We start from the raw sequence: 27,568 nt of genomic DNA on the forward strand, positions 1-27,568 counted from the left end.
ATTTTTGAATGAATGGAGATATATATATATATATCCTAAATAGCTGAATAGCTGAGATTACAAGTGTGCATCACTATGTCTGACCCAATTTCACTCCTTAACTCTAGGATCTATTCTTTCTTATCTGTTCTCCATACTGCCACGAATTACCTTTGCCTCCTATACTTCCAGTTTCACCTTCTGCAGTTCACTGCAGATTCCCAAGGAAAAACATCTTTGAGAAATCTCCAGTGTTCCTTATTACCTGTGGATTAAAATATAAACACCACATTCTGGTTACAACCAAGGCTTTCCAGTACTCTATCTCTTATTACCCCCTTTCAGCTGCCTTCTGTCCATTCAATCTACACTACACTGCTTACTATTTCCAATTCCTGCTGGCTCATTTCCTCATCCTTTAAATTATCATTCTCTTTGACTTGCTTATCTCCTTTTGTCAGCCTCAGTTTTTTATATTCAAATACTAGTGATGTGAAGATTACTAGGTTAATTAACTCAAGCTGATTCTTAAAATTTTCTGAAGTGATTTCTGGGTACAATAAAAATAGGCTAACATCTGGGCTTGGTGGTGCATGTCTGTAATCACAGCAATTTAGGAGGCTGAGGCTGGAGGATCACAAGTTCTAGGCCAGCCTCAGCAAATTAGTGAGACTTTAAGCAACTTGGTCAGACCCCATCTCAAAATTAAAAATTTACAAGGGCTAGGGATCCAGCTCAGAGGTAAAGTGACCCTAGGTTCAATGCCCAGTACCAAAAATTAAAATAAATAAAAGGTTTGGAGATGAACCTCAGTGTTACGATGCCCCTGGGTTCAATCCCCAGTTTAGCAAAACAGAACAAAACAGCCTCCCGATTTCATGAAGAAACTGACTCTTAGGTTAAGGGGCTAAGAGTACCTGTGATGGGATGTGAATCTAAATTTCTCTGACTCAGAATCTATTCCTAAATACTTCAGTATATCTCTTATGAACAATGATATTCTCTCGTGTAACTACGGTACAGTTATCAAACTCAGTTTTGTTTGTTTGTTTTTTCTTTTAGTACCAGCTAGTGAACCCAGGGACATTTAAACCTGAGTCACATCCCCAGCCCTTTTTAATATTTTTTTTAAGAGACAAAGTCTTGGGCTGGGATTGTGGCTCAGTGGTGGAGCACTCGCTTAGCATGCACAAGGCACTGGGTTCGATCCTCAGCACCACATAAATGTAAAATGGAGATGTTGTATCCACCTAAAACTTAAGAATAAATATTAAAAAAAAAAAAAAAAAGAGAGACAAGGTCTTACTAAGTTGCTGAGGCTGGCTTTGAACTCATGATCCTCCTGCCTTCGCCTCCCTAATCCTGGGGATTACAGGCATGTGTCACCGCACCCCCATGAACTCAGGAGGTTTCAACATTGATATAGCACCCTTTTATGTTATTATATACCATATTCATATTTCACCAATTGCCCTTTATAGCAAATCTCTCCCAATGGAGAATCCCATCCAAGTTCAATCCTTGCCTTTATTTCTATTTCTTCGATTTTTAAAATCTGGAATTATTCTTAATCTTGCTTTGTTTTCAGAACATTAATCATTTTTAAAGAGTGCTGAAGAATAATGGCTAATTGTAAAGTTCCTCTCAAATTGGGTTTTTCTAATGTTGCCTCATGATTAGATTCAAGTTGTGAACTTTTAAATTTTACTCCCCAGTAATGGAGGCTGCACTCAGGATCTCATAAAATAGGCAACTGCTTTCAATCAGCGAGCTCCATCCCCACCCCTTTTTATTTTATTTTAAAATTTATTTTTTTGTGTGGTACTATGGATTGAACCCAGGGCCTCAAACATGCTAGATAACTGCTATACCACTGAGCCCTTCTTAAATTTTTTATTTTTTGTCACTGAATTGCCCAGACTGGCTTTGAACTTGTGATCCTCCTGTCACAACTTCCCAAAGTCACTGGAATTACAGGCCTGTGCCACTTCAACTGGCAGATTATGGAATTTTTAGGAAAATTACTACATAATTTTTTTTTTTTTTTTTTGTGGTGCTGGGGTGTGAACCCAGGGCCTTGTGCATGGGAGGCAAGCACTCTACAACTGAGCTATATCCCCAGTCCCAAATGTATACTTTTATTGAAGCACATTATGAGGCATACAATGATAACTCATTTTTAGCAAAATTGAATTTTAACCATTTGGACAATTGTGGTGTGGTGCCTGCCTGTTTTGTTTTTGGTGTTACTGTGAATTGAAACAAGGGCCTCACTAGGCAAGTACTCTACCACTGAGCTGTATCCCCAGCCCCATCCTTACTGTAAAGTTGCCTTTTTTCTCTTTGTGACCAACAATCAATTTGTAGGGGTATATTCTGAAATTATATATTTTCCCTACCAAACTTTCACCTCATGGTACCACAGAGCCACATCCTCAAGTCCTTTTTGAGACAGGGTCCCAAGGGTGAATTAACTTTCTATCCTCCTGCCTCAACTTTCCTAACAGGCATGCCCTAACTTCCTTCTACATTTTTTTTTTTTTTTTTTTTTTTTGTACCAGGGATTGAATTCAGGGACACTTATTCACTGAGCCACATCCCTAGACCTTTTTGTATTTTTTATTTAGAGACAGGACCTTGCTGAGTTGCTTAGTGCCTCACTTTTTGCTAATGCTGGCTTTGAACTCACAATCCTCCTGTTTTAGCCTCCTGAGCCTCTAGGATTACAGGCGTGTGCCACCCTCAAGGCCATTCCACATCTTTTTTTTTTAATGTGATAAAGTTTTCCGTTTTCTCCAGGTTTTTTTGTTGTTGTTGGTTTTGGTACTGGGGCTTGAATCCAGGATATTTGCCATTGAGTTATGTCATTATTTATTTGGTACTGGAGATTGAAAATAGGGGTGCTTTACCACTGAACTATCTCCCCAGCCCTTTCTATTGAGACAGTGTCCTGCAAAGTTGCCAAGGCTGACCTTGAATTTACTGGGATTACAGGAATGCGCTCTATATTACTTTTTAATTAGGGGGAAAATGCTTTAAAAATTTGGAATCATTGTAATGGGGTGCAGTTGATTCCCAATTCCCTTATTATCTTGGCCTAGGTGTTTGAACCTCAGACCTTCATTTTTTTGCCGCCAGAGCTGTCAGCCTTGACCTGTATAGTGTCCTTATGGGCGACTGGTCTGGATCTTGGCTTATTATGACACAAATTCAACCCTGGTTACAACTCTTTGGGGCAGTTAGTACTTCCAGATATTCCAAAAGAATACCCCAGTCTCTATAGCTTGGGAGACATTGTGTCTTCTATCTTGATTCCATCTTTATTCTTCCGTGGAAGAACATTGTTACTGTGATTCAACCCATTATTTCAAGTTTCTTAAATTAAATGTGCTTAAGAATCACTTGAAGATTGGGCTGGCTTTGAATTATCACTGAGCTGGGTACGGTGATACAGGCCTGCAATCCCAGCGACTCAGGAGGCCGAGATAGGTGAATGGCAAATCAGAGGATATCTTCAGTAATTCAGCGAGACCCTGTATCAAAAAAGAATTTTTTTTTTTTTTTTTTTAGGGGTTGGAGATGTAGTCAAGACTCCCTGGATTCAATCCCCAGTACCAAAAAAGAATAGAATCACACCGGAAGGAGGAGACCGTGGTTTAAAATGTAAATTCCCAACCCTTGGTCAGGGCCCAGAAATCGTCAACCCAGGTGGTCTAAGGAACAAACTTTGAGAAACTTAACCTCTGCAATAAGAGGGCAAATTTCTCTAGCTCCAGAAGATGGGTGAAACAGGAGACGTCGTGATGCTTCTCCGCCTCACCCCAGGCGCCTTCAAATGCCTGCCTACGGCCAGTGCCGCTCGGGAGCCAGCTCAGGCGTTCGGATGAAGGGCCAGGACAAAGAAAGCCCGGGGCTCCTCGCAGGGGCAGGCGCCGCTCGCCGTCACTGCAGGGGGACCGAGAGGCTGCCCCGGACGCGGCGGCGAGCCCCAACTCCCAGCGCCTGCCCCTCCTCCGCCCGCTCCCGCGCAGCGGCCGGCTGCTTAGTCACGATGAGGCTGCGCTTGCCCGCGGCCCAAGCCCCCTCCCCCCGGGGCCCGCCTCTGGGTTGCTCTCCCTCCCCGTGCCACTTCCGTGTGGATGGCCCTGCTGCCCCGCACGCTGAGCGCGAGCGCGGGGCCGAGCTGGCTGCGGGCGGCGTGCGCCTTCCACGGCTTCTCGCTGCCTCCGCCCGGGTCCGCCGGCGCCCTGCGCACCCTCTCCCAAGTCATGGCGTGTAAGCAGGAGCCTCAGCTGCAGTGTCCGCCGCCCGCTGCGGTGGCCTGCTACGACTACCTGGTGATCGGGGGCGGCTCTGGCGGGCTGGCCAGCGCGCGCCGGGCAGCAGAACTCGGCGCCAGGGCCGCGGTGGTGGAGAGCCACAAACTGGGCGGCACTTGCGTGAGTATCGCGGCCTTTTGGGCGCTGCTCCTAGCGCCTTGGGCTTGCAGCGTTGTATTCGCTACTCCTGTTAGTCCTGGCACCTACAGGAGTAAACTGTGACCTTGCTTACTGGGAACCCCTTTGTCCCGGCCCGGAGGGCGGCCCCCAGCGCCGCGCTTTCGCACGCTGTTTCTAAGGCCAGACCCTAGCAGGTGGAGATAAGTGTAAAGGAGCTTCTCTGCGGCCCCTAATGCTGGGTCAGCGCGTGCTTCCGCACAAGTGCAATATTAACGAAACTCGTAGCTTATTAAATCGAAAAAAACTTATTTGCATCCTCCCTCCTCCAGGTGGGAGAGTATTTCGTTCCATGCTTATGCACCTGAAAGGATTCATGAAACCCAAGACTCCATCTGGGAAAATTGAAAGTGGCCTGTGGAGGCGGGTAACATCGAGGAATGTTGATCCTGATCCTTTCCCATCTATTTCAAGGGCATAATTTATAGCAGCAGTTTAATCTTGGTTGCACATTCAAATCACCTGAGGAGTTAAGAGTTCTGCGTGGATTTCCATCCCAGGACTTGTAGCTTAATTGTTCTGAAGTGTAGCCTCGGTTTGGGGAGTTTCAGAAGCTCTGCGGGTCATTCGAGTTTTAGCCAATGCCGAGAACTACGGACTACCTTGATAAAAGGCTTTGAAGTCATTGATAGGTGATCTCTCAGGTTTTTGTTCTTGTTTATTTGGGGTAGATTTAAATCCCCCACCCCAGTGGCTGTATATTCCTTTTTTTTTTTTTTTTTTTTACACAATACCTTTATTTTATTTATTTTTTTAATGTGGCCTGAGGATCGAACCCAGGGCCTTGCACGTGCTAGGCGAGTGCTCTACCGCTGAGCTATAACCCCCGCCCCCGTGGTTGCAAATTCTGAGATTGAAAAACTACTTGTAAATTTTGAACGTGAGTTTTGTACCCATGCTATTAGTATGACCTTTTTTTAATCAAAATATTTGGATGAGGTACTTGCTTTTGACTTTTAAAATGATGAATCCAAAGCTGGGATTTGGGAATAGTTCTCTAAATTCCTTTTAAGACTGATGTTTAAATTATACTAAATTGGAAATTCCTTAGGGGCAGGGATGGGTTCCTGTGTTTGTATACCTTTCATTATCTTAACAAAGTACGTTGCTCAATAACCATTTTTGAAATGAATGGAACTAGTGGTGAGTAGCTATGAAAGGCTGACTGTATTGTTAAGTGCTCAAGTTCAAAGTGAAAAAGGGGATTAGGAGAAAGGAAAAAATCTCTGTTAATTATTGCCATGCACTTTGACACTTTAGTTAGGAAAGACCAGAACTCTGTCTGTGGAGAAGGCCGATTGAGGGATGTCACTTGAAGTTCCCCAGTTTTCATTTCAACTAGTAATAGTACTTGATACCTCTCACCTGATCTCTCTCACCTTATGCACCGCCTTACATTTTTCTGTTTTCCTTCTTCCTTGTTTATATCCGTATCATTGTGGCATGTGCTGTCATTGCTGGTTCTTCTGGTATTAATCAAGAAGGGGCTGACCCATTTTTAGATTCGTTAGGAATGTGAATACACTGAGAGATAACCACTTTGGAGGAAAGCAAAGGAACATCAGCCTTTTATTTTCTGCCTTGTTGAATGCCTGACCTTGCTCAACTCATCCTCCTATAGCAGCTTATATTTCCATCTGACCGTTGACATCTTTGGGAAGTCATCTAGTTAGTAATTTTTAATGATGTTACATTAGGGCTTTTTTTCTTTTTTTCCTTTTTTTTTTTTTTTTTTTTTTTTGGTAATGGGGATGAATTCAGGGGCATTTAACCGCTGAGTCACATCCCCAGCTCTATTTTGTATTTTATTTAGAGACAGTGTCTCACTGAGTTGTTCATATCCTCACTTTTGCTGAGGCTGACTTTGAACTCGTGATCCCCCTGCTTCAGCCTCCTGAGCTAGAGGCATTACAGGTGTGTGCCACCATGCTTGACTAGAGCTTTTCTCAGACTAACTTTTGGTTTTGAATTACAAGAAAGGGTGTAGGTGGTAGTAAATATTTGAGAAGGTAGAGCCAATAGGTAGATATGGGTTTAGATTCCTTCAAGCATTACAGTTATGTGGGCTATACGCAGTTACAGTAATAAACTACTATGGGCAGTGATTTCCAATCAGGTGTAGGGAGAATTGAGGTTTTCTGTTCATGTATCTGTTCATGTATTCATTTCTTGGATTGATGAAGACAAAGAAAAAAGATAGATATAGACATTTATAAGACAAAGATCCCTTCAGGGAATTTACCGTATGGTGGGGAACACCAAATGTCGACAGTTAACTGCAAAGTGGGATGGCCTTGTCTTAACTGCAGCAAGTTATAACCAATTAAAGTAGTTAAGAAAGGAGATGGAATTCTCACTTCTGCCCGGGAAGATTTCTGGAAGGAGTCAATATCTTTCTGAAGATTCAAGAATGAGTATTATTCTTGGACTTGGAAGGGTCTGGGGCAAAGACATATAGCAGGGTATGTTGTATAATTGAATTTGGAGCAAATGCTGTCTTTTACTCTAATAGATCCAAGAGATGGGAGCTGATGGATAGGTATTAATTTTTAAAAGGTGGATTTTCTGGAAGTAGTCAACAGTGAAAGGGTTTAAACAAGAGAGTGGCACAAATGGTCTTGTGGTAAATGATATTATTAAGAAATATCCCAGATAGAAGTTTTTTTAAGATTGATCCTCCAGCTAGTTCCTTCCTAAATAAAATTCATTACTAAAGTTTTAAAGCTTGGTAAATTTTTATTTTTAAATTGTTTTTACAGTGCTAGGGATTAAACACAGGTCCTTGGCTCTACCACTAAGCAACACCCCCCACCCCCAAGCAGTGGTTATTTCTATTTATCAGAATTGTTTGTTTCTAACTGTTTTATTCTTGATCATTCATTTAGCCAACATTTTTTGTTTTTTTAATGGTCCTGGGGATTGAACCCACGTATAATTTCCCATTGAACTACATCCTCAGTCCTTCTTATTTTTTTATTTTGAGACAGGGTCTCTCGCTTAAGTTGCTGAGGGCCTTGCAGTGTTGCTGAGGCTGGTCAAAGTTGAAATCCTCCTGCCTCAGCCTCCTAAGTCACTGGGGTTATAGGTGTGCAACATCACACCCAAGAACAATATTTTAATAAAACATAGGAAGCATATAATGCAAGTAAAGATAGGTCTTTGAATACATGTAGCTTTATGAAACACCATACCCCCTATTTTTGCTTCATTAAAGATTGGATTTACATATACCCTAATTGAAATGTGAGAGGTATTGTTTTGTCCAACATCTTCACTTTGCTAAGGAACAGATATAAACTAAAATGTGGTTGAAAATAAAAATTAGTTTTGTCACCAGAGAGGGTACTTGACAGATGTTGCAGAAAAGAATTTCAAGATGTGTCAGAGGCACAAGTAGAGATTTATTTAAGACTTTCTCTAGCAGTGATTATTTCTATTTAGCCCAAGTACAGATTTAATTATTTATTTTGGAAGAAAATTTACATTCAAAGGAGAATGCAGCCTCTCTCAAGAGTAGAATGCACTTTTTGGGGTCTCAGATGCTTTTTTTTTTTGGTGCTGGGGATTGAACCCGGGCCTTATGCATACGAGGCAAACTGAGCCATATCCTCAGCCCCTTCAGAAGCTTTGAAAGGAAACTTTGTGAGGGGTAGGTATGGGACTATATGTGGAAATGCCATCAAGCTGGTCATTATAAGACAGTTCATGGTGATCAGTCAGTGCTCAGGATCTTTGATGTTTTCTCCATTAAATTGTCTAAAAATACATGTGTTAGTACAGTGCACAGGACCATTTTATTTTTTAAAAAATTTTATATTTTATTTAGAAACAGGGTCTCACTGAGTTGCCTAGGGACTTACTAAGTTGCCAAGTCTGGCTTTTTTGAACTCACTATCCTCCTGTCTCAGCCTTCTGTGCTGTTGGGATTGCTGGTATGTGCCACTATGCCTGGCTACATATTTTTTTTTTTTTTTTTTTTTTTTTTTTGGAGACGGGGTCTCGCTAAGTTGTTTAGGACCTCGATAAGTTGCTGAGGCTGGCTTCAAACTTAGGATCCTCCTGCCTCAGCCTCTAGAGTGGCTGGGGTTACAGGCGTATGCCACTATACCTGGCTGTCCTTATTTTTCTGGATCAAGCAAAAAGTGTGGTTGTTATGGGTATAGTGGCACACACATGTAATCTTAGCAGTTTGGGGAGACTGAGACAGGGGGAATGCAAGTTCAAGTCCAGCCTGGATAATTTAGCAAGATCCCATGTTAAAAAATTAAAAGGGCTGAGGATGTGTAGCTCAGTGGTAGAACACCGCTGGATTCAATTCCCAGTACCCTCCAACACACACACTCATACACACACAAAATGTGGCTGGCGGGGCACAGTGGCACACACCTGTAATCCAAGCAACTCAGGAGACTGAGTCAGGAGGATCACAAATTTGAGGCAAGCCTCAGCAATTTAGCAAGACCTCAGCAACTTAGACCCTGGCTCAAAAAACAATCCCCCCACCCTCCCCCCAAGAGAGTATGGTTATATGTATTAGAATACATGTTAAATATGGGAAACTGAGAGATATCATCTGTTTTTTTTTCTAGAATTCCACTACCAATTAACTTATTTTTGAGGACAGGAAAAAAATATGTGAGATGATCTATGAATTCAGTTTTCTTTTTGAAGGAGAGAGAATTTTTATTTATTTTTTAGTTCTCGGTGGACACAACATCCTTGTTTGTTTGCGGTGCTGAGGATCGAACCTGGGCCTCACACATGCCAGGCAAGCGTGCCACCGCTTGAGCCACATCCCCAGCCCCTGAATTCAGTTTTCAAGTTTCTAAAAAGTGAAACCTAATGCTTCTCTTGTGATCACATGAACACCAAAGAGCAATGTAGAGCTTGCCCAAAGGTGAAGTAGAACCTCTGGGAGCTTGTCTTTGAGGCTGTTCTCTGCCCACGCAGACTTTGGGAGAGTCAGCTTGGGGAAAAGCCCTCTCTGATTTATTGCTCCTTTGCTGCAGGGCCATGGGAGCACATGCTTCTGTATTCTTGCTAAGTATACTGATTTTGAGATAAAGAATAGCTGAATTCCTGTAGGACGGCCAGTAGTTCTCACCTGTGAGAGTAAGGGTTGATGGAGGCACAGAGCCTTCTGATTACTAAGTTGTTGTGAACTGCTCTGTGCAGCTCCTACTAAAGAAGACTACAGAATGGGGGTGGGGGCATCAAAGAGGGCTGAGAAATGAGCTGCTCATTGGATTATGGTTCATTTAGGCTGCAAATAATTCCTTAGCAATATGCAAGGCATAATTGAACTTGAAGGTGGTAGTGTCTACTTTGTTATTGTGACATCTTCCCTCCATAAGGCTGAACATACATTTCTAAATGTAACTTCCTAAAAGGACCTCAGTTTATTTATTTTTATTTTTATTTCTTTGGTACTAGGGATTGAATCCAGAGGAACTTTGCCAGTGAGCCACATCTCCAGCCCTTTTTTGTATTTTATTTAGAGACAGGGTCTCACTGAGTTGCTTAGGGCCTCACCAAATTGCTGAGGCTGGCTTTGAACTCACAGTCCTCCTGCCTCAGCCTCCCTAGCCACTGGGATTACAGGCATGTGCCACCACACCCACGCCTTTTTGAGATAGGGTCTATCTAAGTTGCTTAGGCTTGCTCAATTGCTGAGGCTGGCCTCAAACTTGCAGTCATCCTTCTTCACTGTGCCCTGCTAGACCTCAGTTTAAAGTAATGCTGTCCATCAGTTCCTTCAGGATTGACAGGTGTCCCGTAAAATCTGAAAGTTACCCTAATTTGTTTTGTGGATTTAGAATTCCATAAGTGGAATCCAGCTGTATTCATAAGTGTTAAGTAAAGGAGTGATCATAAAGGGTGGAGAAGTTGGAGTAGGCAACACCTATTGTTAAACTTTGGCTGATTTGCCTTACTGTTTACTTTTTTTGCACAGATTTAGTGAAATATTTCTTTGCAGTCTGCCTCAGAACCCTCTTAAAACTCTGCAGGTCCAGAAAAAGAAAGATTACCTCTGACTCTCTCAATGTCTATATCCTTCATCAAACATGTTTGGAAAAGAGTGAAATTGAAGAAATGATATGGAAATACTAGTAACTGTTTTCATTCAGAAGTGGATCCAGTCATCATTATTTTTCTTTCTTTTTTTTTTTGGTGGTAGTGGGAACTGCACCCATTAGTGCTCTACCTTAGCCCTTATTTATTTATTTATGTTTTGTTCTTTTTGGTACCAGAGATGGACTACAGGGACTCTTAACCACTGAGTCACATCCCCAGCCCCCCCCCTTTTTTTTTTAACTTTGAGACAGGTAAAGTGCTTAGGATTTTGCTAAGTTGGCTGAGGCTGACTATACTTGTGATCCTCCTGCCTCAGCCTCCTGAATTGCAGGCATTATAGGTGTGCACCACTGTGCCCAGCTCCAGTCAGTCACTATTAATAACCATTTATTCACCATTTATTGGAACATAAGACATTAATTAGGATGTGGGATCCCAGATTCTTTTTTGGGAGATGGGGGGCAGGAGATAACAGGACAGATATCATTATAGTGGGTATCAGACATTTCAGAAGAGTTTGATTTCACCAATTTCTTTCTGGGTCCTCCTGGATGCCCCAGAGTTGCAGTCCTTTTAAATTTGATGATTCCTGGGAGGTTCAGTTTAATATCATGTTTTGCTAGTGAATAAAGTATTGAGCAAAACCAATTTTAGCTCCTACCTTTGTTAATGAATCAGTTCATTTTCCATCTTTTTTTTTTTTTTTTTTTTTTTAAATCATTGCTGGGGATTGAACCCAGGGCCTCATGCTAGGGAAATGCTCTACCACTGAGCCATATCCCCAGCCCAGCTAGGGATCATCCCTTTTGATCACCAGTATATTCCAAGCCCTTAGAACAGTTCTTGCACATAATAGGTACTCAATATATAGTTGTAGAAAAAAAATGAGTTGATGGATCACTAGTACTTTGCTTCATAATTGATAACTGATCCTTCTTTTTAGGTACTGGGCGTTGAACCCAGGAGCACTTTATCATTGAGCTATATCCCAACCCTTCTTTTTTTTTTTTTTTTTTTTTTTTATAGTTTGAGACAAGGTCTTTATAAGTTGCTGAGGCTGGTCTCAAATCCATGAGCCTCCTGTTTCAGCCTCCCTGATTGCTGAGATTACAGGTGTGCATCACTGCAATGAGCAATTTTCTAATAGTAGCCTGCAACTAGATTTTAGGTTGTAAAGAAGGAAGACAGGAGAAAACTAGAGGCAACTCTGGTGAGGTTTGGAAAATAGAAAGCAGGAAGGAAATTCACTTCTGAGCACAGGAAACGTGTGGCAGGTGTGATTATAAATTAATTTATTATTCTTTGCACCAGAGTGAGCGATGTGAAAATTTCCCTATCTAGGCAAAATTGAAAGTCAGCATGCCAGCCTAGGAAAGAGTGAATTCCCTGAATTTTGCTACTTGCGCATGTTCTATTCCTACTTGGAAGGTCTGTGTCCTCGCTGGGATTCAGTGCTGGTGTGTCCATTGCACAGAAGGATTCTGGGATCTTCCTATAGCTTTTTGTTGGTTAATGCCTGGTGAATGGAGGTTTCTTGAGGTGCTATATGCCTGGGGAGGGGGTTTATCAACTTTGTGCACCGCTGGGAAGCCAGGGCCCTGAAAACCCAGTTCCCCAGTCTGGGAGGTAAACTCCTGGCAAAACTTGGTCTGTATCAGATAGGGAGAACTCTTTATTGCCTCTCTTCCATATGTCTTGTGTGCAATGTGGGAAGTCAGCAGGCTGCAACAAGTATAATTCAGTTTCATTGTCATCATCAGATATATCATAAATTAGAGATCAATGCTTTACATAATCTCTAAACTCAAAACTTTTGTAATATAAGTGTTGCCATTCCCATTTTATGGAATAGGAAGCCACTCAGATTTAGAAACTTATCTACCTAAAGTCATTGAGTGGGAGAGCTCAGAGTCAGACTACCTGATGAATTCAAGGCCTTGCTTTCTGACAACCTCATGCACACATCAACTAGAGAAAAGAATAGGGAGGCGCATTGGGAAGGAATGAACATGAGTGGACATAGCTTTTTATCCTGGCTTCCCTGCTGTGAAGGTAATTAAATGTGCTTTTCAGGGTTGGGGAAATAGCTTAGTTGGTTGCCTTGCATCATCACACAACCCTGGGTTCAATCCCCAGCACCACAAAAGAAAAATACATTTGAGCCAGGCACAGTGGTACATGCCTGTAATCCCAGCGGCTTGGGAGGTTGAGGCAAGAGGATCTGGAGTTTAAACCAGTCTCACAACTGCAAGGCACTAAGCAACTTAGTGAGACCCTGTCTTTAAATTTTAAAAAAAGTACAAAATAGGGTTTGGGATGTGGCTCAGTGGTTGAGTGCCCCTGGGTTCAATCCCCAGTACCTACCCCTACAAAAAACATGCTTTTCATTTCTTAAAGTTAAAGAGACAGCTTATGTCCTGTTGCCGTGGGAGTTTAACTTGGTCTCTAAAGCCAGCAGAAACCCTATTTCCAGGAGTTGCCAAAGTAGGACCAGTGGCATTTCACAGTCTTGGTCTTCCTTTCAGCCATATCCCCAGGCCTTGAAGTATGCCAAGCTGGAGCACAGATTGTGTGATCCAGCAAGGTCATGGTTTTCCACCACCCTTTTCAGATTTCTGACCCAGTGCTCTGTGGTTTCAGGGAATGGAGTGATTCTTCTGCTGTGACCCTGTAGTTAGTATCTTGGGTAAGCTCAGGGTCTTTCTGGTTAGAACTGTAGACTACAGGGGAGCAGTGCTTTTCCATGCATAATGCCTGGCAGAAGTGGGTGCTTTATCCAAACTTTGAAATGAATGAGTGGCTGGGTCTAAAAAGCATTTAGAGGGCTGGGGCTGGGTCTCAGCGGTAGCGCACTTGCCTGGCATGTGTGAAGCACTGTGTTTGGTTCTCATCACTGCATATAAATGAATAAAGGTCTATCAACAACTAAAAAAATAATAATAATAATTTAAAAAAAAATAGAAACCAAAAAGGCAAAAACTTCTAAAACAATAAATCTGTCATCTAGTCAGCCATCTAAGTCAGGCCATCTTGACCCTTAGAAGAAGCATATTACAAACTTTAAAAAAAAAAAAAATTGCTTTAAGCAAGGCAGAAACTGATGATAGGTCCGAGTATTTAAGAATATCTTATTAGTTTAGTACTCTGTGACTCCTTGAATTGCCTTTTTATTTTATTTTTTTCCTTTTAATACTGGGGAACAGAACCCTCCAGGAGTGCTCTACCACTGAGTGACATTCCCAGCCTATTTTATTTAATCTGTTACTGCGGTTTGAACTCAGAGGGATTTGATCACTGAACCACATCCCCAGCCCCTTTTTCTTTTCTTTTCTTGTTTGTGGTGCTGGGGATTGAACCCAGGGACTTGTGCATGTGAGGCAAGCACTTTACCAACTGAGCTATATCCCCAGCCCAGCATCTTTTTATTTTAAAACAGGCTTTCACTAAGTTGCTTATGGCCTTGCTAAGTGGCTAAAGCTGGCCTTGAACTTACAATCCTCCTGCCTTAGCTTCCTGATTACTTTTTGAGACAGGGTCTTGCTAAGTTGCCTAGACTGATCTTGAACTTTTGATCCTTTTGCCTCAGCTTCCCAAATTGCTGTGATTATAGGTATGCACTACCACACCGTGCCTTGATTGCTTTTATGAAGATTCCTGGGAAGTTGGAAAAGGGCAAGTAGTGTGCATTTCTTTAATATACCAAAATCATCTCTGCTTTGGGGGAAACTGGTTTTGGAGTCTGTTTAAGACTTTGGTGTATGTAAGCTATAAACCGCAGGTAATAGCTACCGCTCTTCCTCTTTCTGTAAGTGGCCTGAGGTCATCTGTGAAAATAGTCTGATACTCTCTTGACCTGGAAAACGCCACAAAATCATGCAAATCAAGAGGTTCAAATCTTGGAATTCACTTTAAGAACACTGGTGAAACTGTGCAGGCCATCAAGGGTGTGCATATCCAAAAAAACCACCAAGTATTTGAAAGATGTCACTTTAAAGAAACAATGTGTCCCATTCTGGCATCATAATGGAGGAGTTGAGAGATGTGTCCCAGCCAAACAGTGGGGCTAGACACAGGAACAGTGGCCCAAAAAGAGTGCTGAATTTTTGCTGCACTTGCTTAAAAATGCAGAGAGTAGTGCTGAACTAAAGAGTTTAGATGTAGATTCTTTGGTCATTGAACATATCCAGGTGAACATAGCACCCCAGATGTACCACCGTACTTACAGAGCTCATGGTTGGATTAACCCATACATGAGTTCCCCTTGCTGCATTGAGATGATACTCACTGAAAAGGAACAAATTGTTCCTAAACCAGAAGAGTAGTTTGCACAGAATAAAAAGATATCCCAGAAGAATCAAAAACTTATGGCACAGGAGTAAATTCAGCATAAAATAAATGCAAATAAAAGTAAACCAAAAACTGCAGGGCATAAAGGTATGGATCAAAGGTCCAGGGAGTACTTTGTCCAGCAAATGAACTAGGAAAGTTAAGTCTGATGATGAAATCACCCCTGTTAAGGAACTGGAATTATTTTTCCCAAAGGGTTTCAGCTGCCTTTCTCTGCTGTTAGCATTTAAGAAAGTCCTATTATCCTCCTTAAGAATGGCTCATTCTGTTTGTCCCCATAAATTGTCAGTTACTTGGAAGATGAGAAATAGCATATCCTCAGCTTAGTCAGATGGGTGTACAGTCATAAATTGTGCTAACTGCTAATATAAAATATTTTCGAATAGCATGTCTGCACGTTGGTATGGGTCTTGATTCTTTAGTAGGTTTGAATTCTGCATCCTTCTCTAGTCATATGGTTTCCTGCCTTTGTTGCTTTTTTAATATGACCTCTCATATCCCTTTGGGTGGGGAGGCCAAATAATGGTAGGAGACCATATAGCATCATAACTCACTCATTTATAATTTTACATTATATAATAATGAATAATGGAATTATAATAGATTTACACTAAATATGCTTATAGCAAATAGAATTTGGAATAGAAGAATGGATTACTTTTCAAAAAGACTACCTCTTTCAAAAGTAAGAGATCTTAATGAGATTTGGGTGCTGTCTTTGAATCTAACATGTCATAACAATTGCCCTGGTGCATACAGTGTGGTTCAGCCTTCACAACAGAAGCATACCTGGAAAGCTTTTGTTACAAGAGCTGGGCCTGTATCCTTGGAGCATACAGAAAGCCAATGTAGTTCCTTATGACCATCATCATCAGTTATAAGCACCTGATATAATTTATCTAGAAAGTATTCATTTTCATATTAAAAATTATATAATGAACAAGAGGGAACAAAGAATCACTTAACCTAAATGCTACTTCCCAAATAAAATTATTTTGGTTTATTTATCTAAAATAAGTATACAAGTAATGAATGACTATTTACTATTATAAAAAGCATACAGAGTGAAATATGGAATTTTTCTTCCTTCCTAGAGATAGCCCCATTGACTGCTTAGAATATAGCCAAACTGTGTTTGGACATATATACAGTCATTTATGCTCAATACCAATATGTCTTGAGGAATGTGTTATTTAGTTTCATCACTGTGTAGATATCATAGAGTATACTTAGTGATATTATTGCCATCTTAGTTTGTATAAGTACACTTGGCAATAATATCACTAGGATATAAGAGACACTAGTGTATACACAGTTGCTGGGCTGGTGGTGCAGGCCTGTACTCCCCAGCGACTTGGGATGCTGAGGAGGATTGCAAATTCAAAGTCAGCCTCAGCAAAATCTCAAACCCTATCTCTAAAATACAAAATTAGGGCTAAGGGTATGGCTCAGTGGTCAAGTGCTCCCGAGTTCAATTCCTGGTTACCCCCCCCCCCCAAAAAAAAAAAAAAAGACAAAACACCATTACATGATGTGTGGCTATATGTACATACAATTATAAATACAAATTATGCCATGGAACAGCTATTGTTTTCTTTCTTTTTGCCACATTATATTATAGAGTAGTCCCCCATCATCCACAGTTGAGTTACTCATAGTCAACAAGAAAGGATAAGTACAGTACAGTAGATATTTTGAGAGTAAGAGAAAGACCACATTCATATAACTTTTATCACACTATCAAAATTGTTCTATATTATTATCAGTTGTTTTCTTATTGTGGCCAATTTATAAATTAAAACTTTATCTTATGTATAAGGAAAAACAGCATATATGGGGTTTGTTTGGTACCAACCACAGTTTGAGGTATTCTGTAGGTCTTGGAATGTACCCACTACTGATAGGGGGAGCTACTGTGTCTTAGAATTCAGTATTCCATAACAGTATGTAGAAATCTACTTTATCATTTTGAACGACTGTAGAGTATTCCGTAGGCTCGGTGTACGGTAATTTATTTACTACTTCTCTTCTGATGGATAGTTAATTCTTCCCAGTTATACATTATGACTATGCTTCAGGGAACATCCTTATACATTTATCTTTTGGGGCACATGAACAAAATATGTTACCATTTCTCTAGGTTACATTCCCCAAAATAGAATATCTGGACCAAATGTGATGTGCTTGCTAACATTAGTTATAGTCAATCTTTTATATTTTTGGGGGGATGTGGTACCAGGGATTGAACTCAGGGGCATTTGACCATTGAACCATAATCCCCAGCCCTATTTTGTATTTTATTTAGAGACAGGGTCTCACTGAATTGCTTAGCTCCTTGCCATTGCTGAGGCTGGCTTTAACTCATGATCCTCCTTACTCAGCCTCTAGAGCCACTGGGATTACAGGCATGTGCCTCAGTGCCCAGCAATCTTACATTTTTACCAATCTGATGAGAAATATCATTTGGGTTATTTCCACTCTATTTCCCAACACTGGGGATTGAACCCAGGGCTTTCCAGTCAGTACTCATAAGGTTAAAGGTTATCTGAAATACACATCAGATAGCCAGTCTATACGGAGTTTATAATTTGTCCTTCAAAAAAGTGAGATCAGCATAGTTTTCCTTCTACAAGCAGCTCCTCCCCTAGGGTACACAGAGTAGTTAATCATTTAGTTAAGCCCATATTTCTAACTTAAGGCCTTGTAATCAAAGTCCTAATTAGCTCAGTTTAGAAAAAATTAGGAAGTAATCAAAAGAAAATTAACTAATATGCACAGAAATGTGTGTATGAGGATGAACACTGCATCTTGTTTATAAAGATCCTTGTGCTGGGTGTGGTGTTCAGGCCTGAAATCCCAGCTATTTTGAAGACTGGGGCAGGATGATTGAAAGTTTGAGGCCAGCCTCAAACTTAGCAAGACCCTGTCTCAAAAAGGACTGGGGAAGGGCTGGGGTTGTGGCTCAGTGGTAAAGCGCAAGACTTGCGCGTATGAGGCACTGGGTTCGATCCTCAGCACCACATAAAAATAAATAAAGGTATTGTATCCATCTACAACTAAAAAAATATTAAAAAAAAAAAAAAAAAAAAGGACTGGGGATGTAGCTCAGTGGTAAAGTACCCTTGGATTCATTCAGTCTCCAGTACCTAAAAATATAAAGATCCTTCTGAGGCATTTTTTTTTCTTTTTTTAGTACTAGGTATTGAACCCAGGGGTACTTTACCACTAAGCTATATCCCCATACTTTTTATTTTGAGATGGGGTCTTCTAAGTTGCTGAGGCTGGCCTTGAACTTGAGATTCTTCTACCTCAGCCTCCTGAGTCACGGGAGTTACAGGTATGTGCCACTAAACCCAGCTGGAAGATATTTTTCTGTAGCCTCCTTATCTAAATAGTTACCTTCCTAAATATCTGGTGGGTGAACTCTTAGAACTGTCTGTTTTCCTTTGTGTGTTGACTATTAGAATACTAAGAATCAAGGCTTCATAGTAGGGATGAATCTCGTTATTTTGGCCCTAAGGAATAAAATGTCATTTTCTACTTGTGGTTTCAGCAGAGGCCATTCTAGGTGTTTTATCCATATACTCCAGAGTAAGATTTCCAGAAATCCTCTAAGACAGCTGCTCAAATGATCTGATTGATGTTTTTTCCTTTCTTGCTGACCCCTTCTCTTGAGAAAATGCTAAGTAAAGATTTTCTACTTCATCACATGAGGAAAATAATATTCTTATCTTTTCCTACTCTATGATAGAAAAAAGGAAGTAGCCGTACAATCTAGTGACTTAGAACTCAAGGAAAAAATTATTTGGAAAAACAAGAGACCCAGAATAGCCAAAGCAGTCCTTAGCAAGAAGAGTGAAGCAGGAAGCATCACAATACCAGACCTTAAACTATACTAAAAAGCTTATAGTAACAAAAATGGCATGGTATTCGCACCAAAATAGACATGTAGACCAATGGTACAAAATAGAAGACAGAGAGGCAAAGCCACATGAATACAGATATCTCATACTAGAAAAATGAGCCAAAAACATACATTGGAGAAAAGATAGCCTCTTCAACAAATGGTGCTGGGAGAACTGGAAATCCATATGCAACAAAATGAAACTAAGCCCTCTCTCTCATCATGCACAAAAATTAAACTCGAAGTAGATCAAGGACCTAGGAATTAGACCAGAGACCCTGCACCTAATAGAGGAAAAAGTAGGCTGAAATCTTCATCACGTCAGATTAGGCCCCGACTTCCTTAACAAAACTCCTAAAGTGAAGAAATAAAATCAGGAATTAATAAATGAGATGGATTCAAACTAAAAAGTTTCTTCTCAGCAAAGGAAACAATGAGATGAAAAGAGAGCCTACATTTTGGGAGCAAATTTTTACCACATCCACATCAGATAGAACACTAATCTCCAGGAAATATAAAGAACTCAAAAAACTTAACACCGAAAAACCCCAAACAACCCAATCAATAAATGGGCTAAGGAGCTAAGCACACTTAGAAGAAGATATACAATTGATCAACAAATATATGAAAAAATGTTCAACATTTCTAGCAATTAGAAAAATGCAAATCAAAACTACTCTAAGTTTTCATCTCACACCAGTCAGAATGGCAGTTTTCAAGAATACAAACAACAATAAGTGTTGGTGAGGATGTGGGGGGAAAGGCACACTCTCACACATTGCTGGTGATACTGCAAATTGGTGCAATCAATCTGGAAAGCAGTATGGAGAGTCCTTAGAAAACTTGGAATGGAACCCCATTTGACTCAGCTATCCCACTCCTTGGTCTATATCCAAAGGACTTAAAAGCAGCATACTCTATAGTAGCACAGTCACATCAATGTTTATAGCAGCTTAATTCACAGTAGCTAAACTGTGGAAGAAACCTAGATGCCCTTCAATAGATGAATGGATAAAGAAACTGTGTTATGTATACACAATGGAATATTACTCAGCATTAAGAAAGAATAAAATTATGGCATTTGCAGGTAAATGGATGGAGTTGGAGCATATTATGCTAAGTGAAGTAAGCCAATCCCCAAAATCCAAAGGCCAAATGTTTTCTCTGGAAAGTGAATGCTGATCCATAATGGGGGAGGGCATGGAAAAAAATGGAGGAACTTTGGGCAAAGGGGAGGGGGATAAGGAGAGAGGGTATGGGGCAGGAAAGATGTTGTAATGCGATGGACATTATTACCCTAGGTACATGTATGACTGTACATATGGTGGGACACTACATTGTGTATAATCAGAGAAATGAAAGTTGTACTGCAGTTGTGTACAATGAATCAAAGTGCACTCTACTGTCATATATACCTAATTTAAATAAAGAAAAAGAACTCAAGAAAGTCTTATTTGATGTTTACAGTTCCTTTCTTGCTGGTGCATTTAATGGTTTGAGTTTCATTTTCTTAAAGTATGTCTCTTTTTTCCCCCTTAGGTGAATGTTGGATGTGTACCCAAAAAGGTAAAAATTCTTTTCTTCCTTCTATACTCCTTTTTCATGCTTGGTAAATCATGATCAGAACAAGGACATTTTCAAATATATCATTTAAAATTATTTCTGTGAAACGTAACTGAGAAACCAACTAAAAGTGGCTTAAAAAAAAATACCACGTTCATGGTTTTTTGGTCCTGATATCTGTGGTGTAGTTTTCATTGAACTCATTTCTCTGTTTCACTTAGAGGAAAAATTGCATCTTTTATTTCCAAAGTTGCCTCTTGCTTATGGTTACAAATAATTTTATGATACATTTGAATGCACAGTTGTCCCTCAATATTAATGCAGGATTGGTTCTAGGACCCCTGAGTGTACCAAAATCCATGGGTGCACTAGTCCCTTATATTAAAATGGTGTAGTATTTGCGTTCCTCTATAAACCACTCTTCTGTATACTTTTTTTGGGGGGAGGGAGGTACCAGAGATTGAACCCAGGGACCCTTAACCACTGAGCCACATCCCTAGCCCATTTTTTAAATTTTACTTTGAGATGAGGTCTCACTAAGTTGCTGAGAACTTGCTTTGAACTTACAATCCTCCTGCCTGAGCCTCCCAAGTCACTGGGATTGCAGGTGTGTGCCAGCATGCCTGGCTCCCTCTGTATACTTTTAATCGTCTCTAGATTACTTATAATACCTAATAAAGTGTAAATGCTTTGTTAATAGTTGTTAAAATTTTCTTGTCATTATTCCCTAAAAAATGACAAGAAAATTCTATAAATTTCAGTACAGGCACAATTTTCTTTTAATATTTTCCATCTAAGGTTGTTTGAGTCCACAGATGTGTAACTTCTGGATACAGAGGGCCAGCTATTTGTTTATTGGGTACTAGGGATTGAATCCAGGGCAATTAGCTACTGACCCATATTCCCAACCCTTTTTTTTTTTAACTTTTTTTATTTTGAGACAGGGTCTCACTAAGTTGCTTAGGGCCTTGCTGAGTTGCTGAGACTGTCTTTGAACTTGCAATCCTCCTGCCTTAGCTTCCTGAGCCATTGGGATTGTAGGTATGAGCCATCATGCCTGGCCTGGGCTTCAACTTTAAATTGGCAGCTTTCTGATGTCCTGTAAGCAAATGTGGTATTCTCATCAGTGACATGCACTCCACTGAAATTTCGTTTCAGAAAGATTTTCTGAAATCCATTCCTTTGGTAAGGTAGGTTTTTAGGAAATTTGCTCTTTTCTTTGGGACACTGTTTCCATTATTTTCTTTCCTTTTAATTGTAGATTTAAAATTAAAAAAAAAATTATGGTAATAGACATCAAACCAATGGCCTGTGTATTCTAGGCAAGCACTCTACCACTGAGTTTCACCTCCAGCCCTTAATTCCAGACTTTGGAGTCTGTTCTACTTGGGGTCATGGATATATGAATTACATAAATTAAGTTATACAGTGATTTTATGTAATTTAAACCTAATTATGGCAATAAGTTCGGTGTTGACTAGTGCTACCTCATTATTTTTAAAAATACCACTGGGCAAATACTGCATAGGAATTTGAATTTGTAATGTCTTGTTCCCATATTTTATTTCACTTATCCCTTCTGATCACATCTGGTAGATTTTTGTTTTTTATTTCTGTTGGGCTCTACTGATTTCAGTGCTTTGTATTCTTGAGCATCAGTTGGTAGTTGCCTCTTATTTTGTAAAACAGCCTGAAGTCTAGAGTAACTCCCCTGTATCAGAAGGGCAGAGTGAATCAGCAGTAGAGGAGCAACCGGAGGTCAGTGGCCCCTACTGCTATGATTAGATCCGAACCAAAAGGCCTAAAGTGGTTCATACAGAGGCACCCTCTCCAGAGGGTGCATGATGCTATCACATAGTATATAATACAAACTGGAAGCAAAATATTTGTGGTGTTAGTGACTCTTTCATGTGCATTAAGATCAAGAATAAAGCAGATAAAATGGTTAATTCTATGTTACATGAATTTCACCTGTGTTTAAAAAAAAAATCAAACAGTCCTTATATTTATGAACATTGACAATCTTTTAAAATACTTCTTTACTGATTGACTGTATTTTGTGTGGTACTGGGGATTAAACCTGGGGGTGCTTTAGCATTGAACTTTGTCCCTAATGCACCACCCCCTTTTTAAAAATATTTTTTAGTTGTCAATGGACCTTTATTTTATTAATTTACATGGGGTGCTGAGAATCGAATCCAGGGCTTTACACAAGCTAGGCAAGTGTTCTACCGCTGAGCCACCACCCCAGTCCCCCTTACTTTTTATTTTTATTGTGAGACAGGGTTTCACTAAATTGTTGAGGCTGGCCTTAAACTTCATATCCTCCTGTCTCAGCCTCCTGAATCCCTGAGATTATAGTCATGCGTACCATGCCCAGTGCCCAGTTCTCATTTTAATCATATTAAGTACAGAGGGACAAAGGTACAAAGAAGGCATTTTAGGTTGACCAAAGATGTAGTCTAAAGCTTGTCTTGCAGAGAAAAATGGTAGTTTGTTATCTAGGGTTCTTGATGCCAATTTGAATCTCATTAAATTGATGTTCATTTGTCATAAAAGACCTTTACAAATGACTGACTGCATTCCACAGTAGGGGCAGTCAACCTTTGTATTCCAGATGTGTGATTATGTGCATCCTTCTAAGGGCATGTTTGTAGTTACTGACTACATAATAGAAATTTGTTCTCTTAGAATTTTTAGTTCTTGCTGGATGCAGTGGCGCATGCCTGTAATATTAGCGACTTGGGAAGATGAGGCGGAAGTATTGTAACTCAGAGCCAGCCTCAACATTTTAATGAGGCTCAAAGCAACTCAGCAAGACCTTTCTCAAAAAAGGCTGGGAATGTGGCTTAGTGGTTAAGTGCTCTTGGGTTCAATCATCAGTGCCCCCTGCCCAAAGCAAAAAAAAAAAAAAAAGAACAACAACAAAAACTTTATTTCATAGCTTTTCTTCTGAATTGCTATCCTGTAAAGTTACAGATGCATTCCATTTCCTGGAATTGAATCAAAAGGACAAGGCGTACAGAAATCTAAAAAAAAAAACTTAAAATAGGAATATACGGGGCTGGGGTTGTGGCTCAGCAGTAGAGTGCTCGCCTAGCACGTGTGAGACCCTGGGTTTGATCCTTAACACCACATAAAAATAAATAAATAAAGGTATTGTGTCCAACTACAATGAAAAAATAAATATAAAAAAATAGGAATATAGGCAATGATAAGTTTAAAAACTTTAAAGAAAAAACTATTAGGCTTGAAATATTCTGCTTTCGTATTATTTTTTATAAACTCTGTTACTTAACAATATTGGTTATATTGGTTATAATTTGCCCAATATTTCAGAAGCCTCACTGTCCAGTCCATTTGGTCATGCTTCTGAACTTTCATTCTTAGTATGTTTAGTTTTGTTTTTAATTTCAAGGTTAGTTCTTACCTGCTGTCACATAGTTACCATTCATTCATGACATCTTTCTTTCTTCAGGACTCATGTACTACTATTTTGGGTACTTTTCTTTATAGGTAATGTGGAACACAGCTGTCCACTCTGAATTCATGCATGATCATGTTGATTATGGCTTTCAAAGCTGTGAGAGTAAATTCAATTGGAGGTAAGTATTAATGCTCAAAGGGTTCAATTTGCAAATGTAGATTTCAAGTAACTAAGCCTAAACTTGGGGAGATATTATTGTGGTAAAATATGTACAATGTAAAATTTACCATTAAGTACATTCCAGTGTTGTGCAGCCATGATCACTCTACATTTCCAGTACGTTTCCACCATCCCAAACAGAATTCTTTACCCATTAAATGTAACTCCTCATTCCCCATGCCCTAGCCACTGCTACCTCTAGTCTACTTTCTGTCTTTATGGCTGAACCTATGCTAGATTCTTCATAGAATCATATAATGTCTTTGCTTTTATGTCTGGTTTATTTTGCTTAGCATAACATTTTCAAGGTTTATTCATGTTGTAACCTGTATAAATAATTCGTGCTCTTTACTGTGTAGTAGTATCCCTTCTATATTTTATTCAGTTACCTGTCCATGGACTATTGGGTTATTTCTACTTTATGGCTCTTAAGAATAATGCTGCTGCAAACATTGGTATACAAGTATCTGTTGAGTCCCTGTTTTCAATTCTTTTGGGTCTATACCTAGAAGTGGAATTGCTGGATGATATGGCAATTCTATATTTAACTTTTTAAGGAATCACCAAAAATTTTTTTTTGGTGGAGGAAGATACTGTGGATTTATCCCAGGGGAACTTAACCACTGAGCTTAACCACATCCCCAGCCCTTTTTATTTTTTTATTTTGAGATAGGTCCTAAGTTGCTTAGGGCCTCTCTTAATTGCTGAGGCTCACCTTGAGCTTGCAATCCTCCTGCCTCAGCTTCCTGAGCCACTGGGATTATAGGCATGTGCTTTTGCATCTGGATTGCCATAAACTTTTGAAATCATTGAATTTTCACAAAGTTTTAGCAAATCTATTTGCTATTTATGTTTCAGTAAACATTTTTGAGTGGCCACCATGTTCTATGTGCTATGCCAAAGCAACTATCCTTGATTATATGCAGAAAGAAGCCCTCATAAGTGGATGCCAACTGAGCGTTCTCCATGGAGTGGAGTAAGGATTCTCAACATAGAGGAAGGCAGGTGGTCACAGGGAAAGGACAGCTGTCTTCAGAGATATTTATTCACTTCATTTTTATTGACACTCTATGATTTTCTGCTTACTGGTGTTGGGACAGTTCTCTGGCTACTGAAAGGAAAATCCTGTTTCTCAGTACTGACTCAGGTTTTGTTGCAGTGTTATAAAAGAAAAGCGGGATGCCTATGTGAGCCGCCTGAACACCATCTATCGAAACAATCTAACCAAGGTGTGTATGCTTTTTGTTGTTGTTGAGAATCAAACCCAGGGTCTTGTATATGCGAGGCAAGCATTCTACCAACTGAGCTATATCTCCAGCCCTGTATGCTGGGTTTTGAACTTAGAAAAGGAAGGAGCCGTTTTTTGCTGGAGTAGGCAAGTAGGTGTGGCCAGGCAAAAATGTATCTTTGTATAGTGTGTTTGCCTCTGGCAAGTATATGTTGTCCTTTACCTTTCTGAGGCTTTTTCTGCCTTAGTGCTTAGATGTTATACCTCCTCCATGCCAGGCCATACTAGTGACATTGGTAAATCACAGGTTATCCAGCCTTCCATTTTCTTTTTAGTATGGAATGCTTCACAGATTCATATGTCATCTTTGCACAGGGGTTACATTAATCTTTTCTGTTCCTATTTTAGTACATATGCTACCAAAGCAAACACCAGCTCTCCTTTTTCTTTTTAAAATGTATTATAGTTATGCCTAATTGTAGAGTTCATTTTGGCATATTCATAAGTGCATGTAACATAGTTTTCTCCATTTTAATCCTCAATTCTACCTGCTTCCCTTCTCTCCTCCCACATCCTTTTACTGTACAGCATATGTCCCATCATCCTTCCTTTGTCTTTGTGGTTTCACTTTGCAGTTTCTAGGAGATTTACATATTTATATAGCTTAATTTGTATTCAGATGACAGTAGATTCTGGGGTTTTTTTCTTCTTCTTTTTTTTGAGTATTATACCTAGTAGTTGGGTTTATTCCAAGAAAATCATATAGCATCAAACAGTAGATTCTTGTTGCTGTTTGAGCTGCCCTAATCTCAATAGTGACATGTTTATAAACCAATGTTTTTTGTCTTTTGCTACTAGGCATTGAAGCCAGGGCACTCTACCACTGAGCTACATCCCCAGTTCTTTTTGTTTTTTGAGACAGGGTTCTCATTGAATTGCTTAGGACCCTGCTTAATTGCTGAGATTAGCCTTAAACTTGGAATCCTCCTGCCTCAACCTGTTGAGTTGCTGGGATTATAGGTGTGCACGACTACACCTGGCTCTAAACCAGTTTTTAAGGTGAATTACTTCTACAGATGGCTAATCTCAAATACTTTTATGTTGGTTCTTATCATTCGTTGTATTTGATTATTTATTTATTTAAAAAATATTTTTTAGTTGAGATGTACACAATGCCTTTATTTATTTATTTTTTATGTGTTGCTGAGGATGAAACCCAGTGCCTCACACTTACTAGGCAAGTGCTCTACCACTGAGCCACAACCCCAGCCCTGTATTTATTTTTTGGAGGAGGATATTTAGATATTTTCTTTTTAGTCATTTTTCCCCCACTAGTGGTCCTGAGGATTAAACTTAGGGCATTAAGCAAACTAGGCAATTGCTTTACCACTGAGCTACATCCCCATTCCCAGAATATATTTTCTGACCTTAATCCCCAAGTTAGAAGGAAAGATACTTGAGTACAATTCTGTATCTAACTCCAAAGGATTTTAAGGTTCTCAGACTTATATTTATTAGAGATACAACATTCTATTACTAAAGCACCCATGTCAAAATTTTAATTTTTAAAATTTGTTCTAAATAGTATACATGACAGCAGAATACATTTAACTTATTGTATACAGATGGAACACAACTTCTTATTTCTCTTGCTGGACACGCTGTGGGGTTATGACTCATTCGTGCAATCATACATGTACATAGGGTAATAATGTCCATCTCATTCCACCATCCTTCCCATCCCCACACATCAAAATTTTTAAGTGGAGCTAGCTGAAATACTTTTGCAAGAGATAGGAAAATTACCAAGAAATCCAGCATTTTTAAATACTTATAAATCTTGATATGTAATAGAACTTACTGTGACTTTATGATCAAGGAATGTTTATAGCTTTCCCTCATAGAAAAGGAAACTTGCTGTCCAATATCTTAGGAAATGAAAATTCCTCCAAACTGTGTTGTCTGAATTATTACTACTCAGCTCACACTCCTTTTTCTCAAGCACCTCATAGGAACTTTTTATTCCTGAAGAAAGGGTTTTCTGGAGGCTTGTGGGTTTTGGCATTGATTTTAATTCAGCTTGATTAAGCAAGGCACCTGCAGAAATAGACCTGGAGGGGTGGTTGGAAAAGAGGAAATAGCTCAGTTCAGAACTAGACATGTTCCAGAATGTTGATACATTCCATTGTGTGATCATACTTGCATGCCTCCATTATCCTTATTTAGTCACCTGTATTCGCAGGCCAATACATGTATCACGACTGGCAGAAGCTTGCCAGCCTTCTCAAATTGATGCCTTGGCATAGATGATGTTAATAAGAGCAAATCAG

General features: G+C 39.8%; 1 protein-coding gene and 1 pseudogene across 1 annotated transcript in view; one reads left to right on the forward strand and one right to left on the reverse strand.

Moving 5' to 3' along the window:
* Nucleotides 1-4,118: 4,118 nt before the first annotated feature.
* Gsr (glutathione-disulfide reductase) overlaps nucleotides 4,119-27,568 on the forward strand; it is a 45,811-nt gene continuing 22,361 nt past the window's right edge. The window contains exons 1-4 of the mRNA XM_076852518.1: nucleotides 4,119-4,418; nucleotides 20,341-20,367; nucleotides 23,881-23,969; nucleotides 25,170-25,239. Coding sequence (XP_076708633.1) covers nucleotides 4,119-4,418; nucleotides 20,341-20,367; nucleotides 23,881-23,969; nucleotides 25,170-25,239 — 486 coding nt within the window. The remainder of the gene's footprint in view (nucleotides 4,419-20,340; nucleotides 20,368-23,880; nucleotides 23,970-25,169; nucleotides 25,240-27,568) is intronic.
* On the reverse strand, nucleotides 25,569-25,666 carry LOC143398697 (U6 spliceosomal RNA; annotated as a pseudogene).

This window comes from Callospermophilus lateralis, chromosome 4 (assembly GCF_048772815.1).
Source record: "Callospermophilus lateralis isolate mCalLat2 chromosome 4, mCalLat2.hap1, whole genome shotgun sequence".
NCBI lineage: Eukaryota > Metazoa > Chordata > Mammalia > Rodentia > Sciuridae > Callospermophilus > Callospermophilus lateralis.